Here is a 7,649-nt window from a genome sequence, read left to right as displayed (position 1 = left end):
GCTAATGTTTGACTGTAGCATAATCACATGAGTCCCCATCGTTACTAAAGGCTACTCTGGTAACAGCATCGTTAGATCTGCCTAGCTTCTTCCTGAAATTCACTGTTACGTATGTTAGGCCTTCTGTAGAAGTTCCAGCTGTTTGCTGAGTGCCACTTGCTGAGAAATCAGAGAGAATTGTGGGTAACTGAGCTGTGGAGCAGGTGACCTGATCAGGAGAGTTTGATGGTGACTGAGCAGGAGAATAAACAAGATTTAATATATCAGAGTTTGAGGGTAACTGAACATTTTCATAATCAGTTTGAGAAGGTTCTGAGGGGTTTGTGGGTAACTGGCCTTTTGTCATAATCAGTTTGAGAAGGTTCTGTGGGGTTTGTGGGTAACTGGACGTTTTCATAGTCAGTTTGAGAAGGTTCTGAGGGGTTTGTGGGTAACTGGACATTTTCATAGTCAGTTTGAGAAGGTTCTGAGGGGTTTATGGGTAGTTGAGAAGTAGAGTAGATTGTGAAGACTCCAGCATCTGATGTAGGAAGGTGTCTACTGTCTTTAATCTCTTCATAGTTATTGAAAAGATGGAAAACCTAAGAGCAGAGATATAAATAATAACAATGACAAAGTTAGAGTGTTTTTGAAGTGAACTACACTAGTTTACTCCTGGTGGAGCAGTTAGACTGATGTGAAGTCAGGTAGTTTCAGTTTTCAGTCTTTGATTATTCATTTGTAAACATGTCATTGGTAGAAATGTTGTTTTCTGGGAGCCTTTTTTGAAATGGATCTTCACTCACCCTGTGGACAGCTGAGAATCCTTTGAAGGATTGGCCTTGTGTTGTGCCTGGGTCTGAGGAGAACCAATGTATACAATATCAATTACTTAAAAGATAAACAGGCTGTACAATTGCCCTGAAAATGCGTTCACAGTTTATTGATGCATGATCATTTATAGCCAGAAGAGGGCAGCATCTCCTTATATCTGTTAGGCCACTGGTGCCTAATAAATTTGGTTAAGGATCCATTTATGTCAATATTCCAATCTTCAGAGTCTGACCAAATCAGACTGAGCCATAAAACTACCGCAATATCAAGTTTAGCTCAGTTTTGTCAATTTTTGCTAGATCAATATTAAAGTTCATAACTTGAAAAATAAACAGGCTGTACAACTGCCCCCAAAACGTTGTTGTTGTTGCTCTATTTCTTTTGATGCATGATCATTTATAGCCAGAAGAGGGCAGCATCTGTCCATCACTGTTAGTCCACTGGGGCCTAATAAATGTGTTTAATGATCCATTTATCTGAACATGTAGATATAAAAAAAATCCATGTGAAGTGTCTTAAGAAAACTAATAACATGTCCAGCCACTGTCATAATTTGTCATAAATGAGCCCAACACCACATCTTTACTCAACATTGTTTCCTTTGGTAATTTTCTATAGTGAAATTAATAGTCCAAATAACTATGTGTGCATAAGTCATAAGCATTTTATATATGTGTATGTTTCTGTGTGAGATGGTACCTTGAGTCTTGCCTCTCTTTCTAAGAGTGACTAGGAAGAATAAGAGTCCAATCAGAAGCAGCAACACAATCACAGACACACCAGAGACCACATAGGAAACTGGAAATAGTGGTGATGGAGAAACAGAATCATAACTCAGTCACAGATTATAATCTGATCATTCTGAAGTGATCAGACTAACAATAGAAGAGCAGATGTTCTTTGCTTGTACATGAAGTGTAATCACCTGACAAAGAAGACGGTTTGGTCTTAGGCGTTGAGGATGTGGTTGGTTTTGTGGTCAGTGCACTGATGTATGTCGATGACTGTGGTAGAATTTCTGCAGAAAGAAAGTAAAGGTCAGGCTCCTTTATTATCATTATTACATTACATTACATTATTACTGACTGACTAGAGTTTCGCAAGATATATACAATATGAATATTATACCTGTTGAAGTCTTAAATGAGGATTTCATTGTAGTTGTTGTAGAGGCATTTGTTTCTATGGTCTGTGCAGTGGGGCTTGATGGTGATGTTGAGGGTGATGCTGTTCCTGGTTTTGTTAATGGAGATGAAGTAAAAAGGAAAATAAAAGCTTTTCTAGATTTGTCATCTTATATTGTCATTAGATAACCCAAATCTCTTTATACAGAACAAATAATGTTCTACATAACATACTATAACCTCTTTCACCTCTACAATAATCATTCATGTTATCACAGCCTCCTTATGTCAGGGGTGTCCAGTCTTACCCTCAAGTGGCTGACCTGGCTGCAGGTTTTCAGTTGTTTTGAAAACCAATCAACTGATTAAACAAGCTGAATAACTATAATGCTGTATACTTCTAACTTCCAAACTCCATAAATATATAGAAGACAATTTCTGACAGTAAACAGATAAACTTAAGTCATATCTACTCACCAGTAACTCTGAGGTTGATCTGTGTGATATAAATCCTTGTATCCATGGTCAGATGTCCAGTCTGATTCAGCTCCACACCAGTATTCACCAGAATCTCCCTCAGTGAGATTGTTAATGTTCACAGTGAAGATCTGCTTTCCATCATCATGTAGATACAGTTTTCCCTCTTTTATCCATCTTCTGCTCTCTTTAACAGATGTTTCATAACTACAGTCAGCAGTGCCCACTCTCCTACAGAGAAACTTGGGGTCACTGCTGTGGGATTTTGGGTATTTGTAGCTGATGTTCACGCTTCCTCCTACATGGCCAGTCACCCTGATGCTCTTCTCATGGTCTGGATATGTTAATTATAAATAATCACCTTCACAGTTTATACACAATATCACTGAACTCACTGCATATTCTGTCACTTCTCTGGACGTCACACCTTTTGACTGAAAGTACTCTCAGATTATATTTATGAGTAAAAGGATGTTGAGTCAGGAAGTTTGTTTATAGTCCCACTACAGCTTAACACATGAATTCAGAGGAAGTCCATATTCAGAGCTGATAGAAATAGACAAAATAATTTTGAATTGTAGACGAGATCTGCTAACATCATAGTGAAGGTCTCACAACGTACATTTAACAAATGCTACGCACTGTAAACACAATCTGATAATCACACAGTCATCATCACATATGAACAACTACTGTTTATAAACACATTTTCGCAGCTGAGGTTTAAGAGGATTCACCCAATCAGAGATGAGAAGGTCTGATAAAGATTCTTTGAATAGACTGTGTTTGTAATAATAGTGTTAATATAAGTATGTGTTTGTGTACAGTGCTGCAGGGAACACAGTTTCTGCTCTTTGTTCTTTATGGGAGTCTGTACATTCACTCTCACTGAAGCTGATGCTAATGATGCTGGATGTTTAAGAAAATAAACAGGTTCATTTGTGGGAAAAACTTACCTTCCTGTACCTTCAGTTCCACTGGTGTGTAGACGTCTAAAGGCAGACCTTTTTTCTCAACTCCACACTGGTACAGTCCAGAATCCTCTACAGTGAGCTCTCTGATCAACACCCAGAACTCTGCAGCTCTGGTGTCATCAAACAGTGAGAATCTTCCACTATTTATCCACTTATTTTTAGTGTCTGCCCAAATTTGCTTAGACATACAGAGCCATGAACCTTTACAGAAATATTTCTGGTTTGATGTGTATTGTCTCTCATATGTACACTTGATGAGGACTCCTCCTCCTGAATATCCTGTCACTCCCTCTGATTCTCCTCCACCTACTAAAAGAGGACAAATGTCCATCTGAGTAAAGGCTTCATTTGACTCTGCTGATAGTGATGATTATTTAGAAGAGCATCTCCTTACCTGAAATCAGGAAGAGGGGGAAGATGAGGAGGATCTTCATTCTGAGCTCAGGTTCACAGACAAACACCAGCTCAGACAGATATCAGAGCTCCTGAGACATACACTTTAACTCTGTATGACTCTGTGACTGCGCTGTATCTTCAAGTACATCTTAAATAGAAACTGAGGTATTGAAGGTTACACCCTGTCTCTGCCTCTGTGTGATTCTCTGACTGTGCTGTGTCCTCAGCTGCATCTAAAACAGAAACTAATAACCTGCCCACTTCCTTTTTGACTCTGTGAAAGACACAGCTGAAAATCTCTCAGTATGGTGATGTGTAAAGTATGTATCAGCAAGGTGGCAATTAAAATGCTTTTAAATGCTTATAATAAAATCCACTGCAGTTACATAAGTTTTGTTGAAGCAGCTTCATGTTGTTTATTCATTAGTGTTTATCCTGTTTACTGCTGTGTATAAGTGTCCATTTCAGTTACTTTTCTTGCAAGTATGGATTAAAAAATAAAAAAAAATAAAAAAGAGATCCAGTTTAGCTGTTAGTTAATAGATATGTGTGACTGCACTGTTGAATATTCATGTTCATTGATTCTGTAGTGTTCTGGGTCAGAATGACTCTACTGCCATCTAGAACACAATGTGTGGAACAGCAGCACTGTGCAATCTGCTGTTATCTATGTATAATGTGATCAAAGAGAGAGGAGAAACACTTAATAAAACAATAGTTCATAATACATCTATTAGCTCTTACTTCAAATTTAACTAATAATAAATTAATCATTTATTTAGAGACATAAAAGCCATTACTTCACAATGAAGTAATGAGCTCCTCCAGTTTACAACATGATTTGTAAATATAATTATATTATTATTTTGATTAGCTTATAAGTATAGTTATAAGTATATATACAGTTTATCACTATGTATATATATATATATATATATATATATATATATATATATATATATATATATATACGCATGTGTGTGTGTGTGTCTACTTTCTTCTGAATTATAAATATTTAATGATGACAAAATCAGAAATTCAGATATTACCCACTGTAAGAGAATATATTATGTGATTATTTCAAAATTACATATAAAAAATAACAATAATCTCTGTTGCTAACTTAATGTGTCTTTTTTCAGTCCCAATAAAAAGAATTCTTAAAACTTCAGGCATCTAAGTGATTTGGTAAACCTTAAACTCTAGAATAGGAGATTTATTTTTATAAACACTGCTGTCCATCCACAGAAGACCAGACCATTGTCAAGGATGTAGGTGTAAACTGACTGGTTTAAAAAACAAACAAGCTTTGCAAAAAAAACTTGAAGCAAACGATGCCAGATAAAGATAACTGAAACATGAGAGGTGTATATCTAATAGTATTGAAGGAATGTATTGTGCAATGTGCTATGTTATACATTCTGTATTGTGTGTGAATGCGCTGAAGTTGTATTGTAGGATGCCTATTTTGTGTTTATCCCTACATGGTCATGTTTGTCACACCTGTTACTTGTCCTGTATAAGCTGGGCCTAATCTTGGCATCAGTATAAAACTGTGTCAGTCCAATGTCTTACGGGCTGGCTGGCTGGATGTCTGGAATCTGCACGCAAACGAATAAACTTCACTTCTCCAGACAACAGACGGGTTCCCCTGGTAAAGTGAGGGTTTGGATTCTTCAAGTGGTGCCGTGACCCGGATTGGACATCTCATCTCTATGCTGTAGGTGAGTGCCCATTTCGAAGCAAACCCTAAAACCAGAAGTTTATCCTCCTCTCGTTGACGGAACGGAGGGGAAGACTTCACTTCTCCAGACACCCAATTTAACCCCAAAAAAAAATAATAAAATAAAATAAATAATAATAATAAATACACCACATCCCTTCGGTGGTTTCATTTTGTGTAAAATTAAATTTAATTTACTTAATTGAATTAAATAATTTAAGTCCTCAATTTTTGAAAGTGCATTAACTGCTATATTATTTTTAAAAATTAATATTATGTTAATATTTAAGGTCATGAAAAATAGGCTCCCCTCCCTACAGGTTACTCATGGGTTTAATGATGAAGCAGCCAGACAGCAAAATATAAGGTTATGTTATGAGCACGTTATAAGTCTTTGGGTGGGTGACATGCCAACCAACATTTAGCATGAATGTCCACTCAGCACTGGATTCAGCTTTAGGAACCTCCATATAATTTCATATTCTCAGATGATAATTTTCAGACCAGTACAGTGCACACTTATGACGCTGCTGTCTGTAAATGCACACATTCAGTAGAACTGATGCACTTTCAAATCAGCTTTTTTATGTCATTGTATATTATCATTATCATTAAAGGTATTTTTCTAGGTTGATAACACTAAATGGGTTGTCATCATGTGTGAGAAAGTCTGAGCTCAAATATTTCTACATTTTTTTAAAAAACTAAAGGTTTCTACAGGAAACGTAGCTTAAACGTATTGTTCTAGTATATATATATATATATATATATATATATATATATATATATATATATATATATATTTTTATTATTTATTTATTTATTTTTATATTTAGATTCTTAATTTACAAAAATAGTCCTTTGAAGAACCATCAGGTTTTTTTTTCTTCTATGGCATTGTGCCAAAGAACCCTTCTCAGTGCCTTTATTTTTAACAGTATACTGCCATCTAGAGGATATATCGGCTTATTTATTTTTTGTAGTCAAACAGCTGGGAAGTGTACAATATTAGTGAGAAATGTGCTCTCATTGATCTCAATACAAAAGTGAAGAAAACCTGTGAACATGCTGTATTGTGTTAATCTGGAAAGTCCAATGTCTGTTTACAGTGCACACTTCTTTCTGTTGAGCTATGTGAGATCAGGAAGGCAAAGGAGAAAGTCAAACATTTCCATGTCACTCTTTAGAGGTTTGGTGTGCAACTGGCATTTATTTTTTTGCTCAGCACAATATATGTATTCATATATTAATCAGTGCTTAATAGAATTATCATTTAATACATTAAATTGTATGAATAATTGTGTAGAATAAAGTCCAGATTACAATTTTCCAATTACAATCATGCTTAGTGATGTATTTAATGCAAGGTAAATAAATAATTAAAATTATAACCTTGTTTTGTGTCTTATTGTCATTTATCGGATTAACCCTTTTGGATCAGTTTTACCTGTTTTTTTGGCTTTGTGGTTTCGACCCTTGCTTGTTTCTCTACTTCAACTTTTTCCTGAGCCCATGTATCTTGTTTTGCTGCTCTGGTTTTTGACCTGGTCTGGTGTAAACCCTGTTCCTTTGGTGAATTCTTCTTTTAATAAATATTCCCATTTATTTTATATCTTCAAATGTCTGGTTAGTCAACCCAGTGTTATCAGAATACTTCACCAGAATGCAGACATCAGCTATCAAGGAGATCTTGTCAGCAGCAAGTAACCAAGGCACTATATTAAGTCAACACCACCAATTATCTATTAGTCAATCTGTAGGTACTCTTACACAACAGAGCGAGCAACAGTAACAGTTGGCCTTGATTGCCAACAACCTGAAGGACATTACTACTCATTTACAGATTTTGAATACTGGTGAGTCTAGGGAAGTAGCCACCAATCATCAGTTTCTCCACCTCCTGTTACTAGTGATTTTCCCATTAGCAACCTGGATAATTTTGATGATTCACCAGACCAGTGTTGAGGTATCAGTAGGACTTCCTCTCTCCTCTCTTTGTCCATCCACCATGGATGGGGATCCAATTGGATAAGGGAATAACGACACACTCACCAAGCCACTCACCATGTATACAAGTGGTCTCCATAAATTTGCTTTTTCATGCTAAACTTGTCAGAATACTCAGTTATTCTAGGACTTCCC

General features: G+C 36.2%; 1 protein-coding gene across 1 annotated transcript; it reads right to left on the bottom strand.

The window, feature by feature from the left end:
* Positions 1-296: 296 nt before the first annotated feature.
* Positions 297-3,964, bottom strand: LOC118797748 (polymeric immunoglobulin receptor-like). The gene is made up of 8 exons (XM_036557013.1): positions 3,783-3,964; positions 3,371-3,697; positions 2,422-2,748; positions 1,942-2,046; positions 1,739-1,831; positions 1,513-1,611; positions 786-838; positions 297-581 (listed from the first exon to the last, which is right to left on the bottom strand). The coding sequence occupies exons 1-8, from the start codon at positions 3,820-3,822 to the stop codon at positions 297-299; spliced, it is 1,329 nt and encodes a 442-aa protein (XP_036412906.1). The 5' UTR covers positions 3,823-3,964.
* Between the last annotated feature and the right edge of the window lie 3,685 nt (positions 3,965-7,649).

The sequence above is a fragment of the Colossoma macropomum genome, unplaced genomic scaffold, assembly GCF_904425465.1.
Source record: "Colossoma macropomum unplaced genomic scaffold, Colossoma_macropomum, whole genome shotgun sequence".
Lineage (NCBI taxonomy): Eukaryota > Metazoa > Chordata > Actinopteri > Characiformes > Serrasalmidae > Colossoma > Colossoma macropomum.
This window is presented reverse-complemented; position numbering and strand designations above follow the sequence as displayed.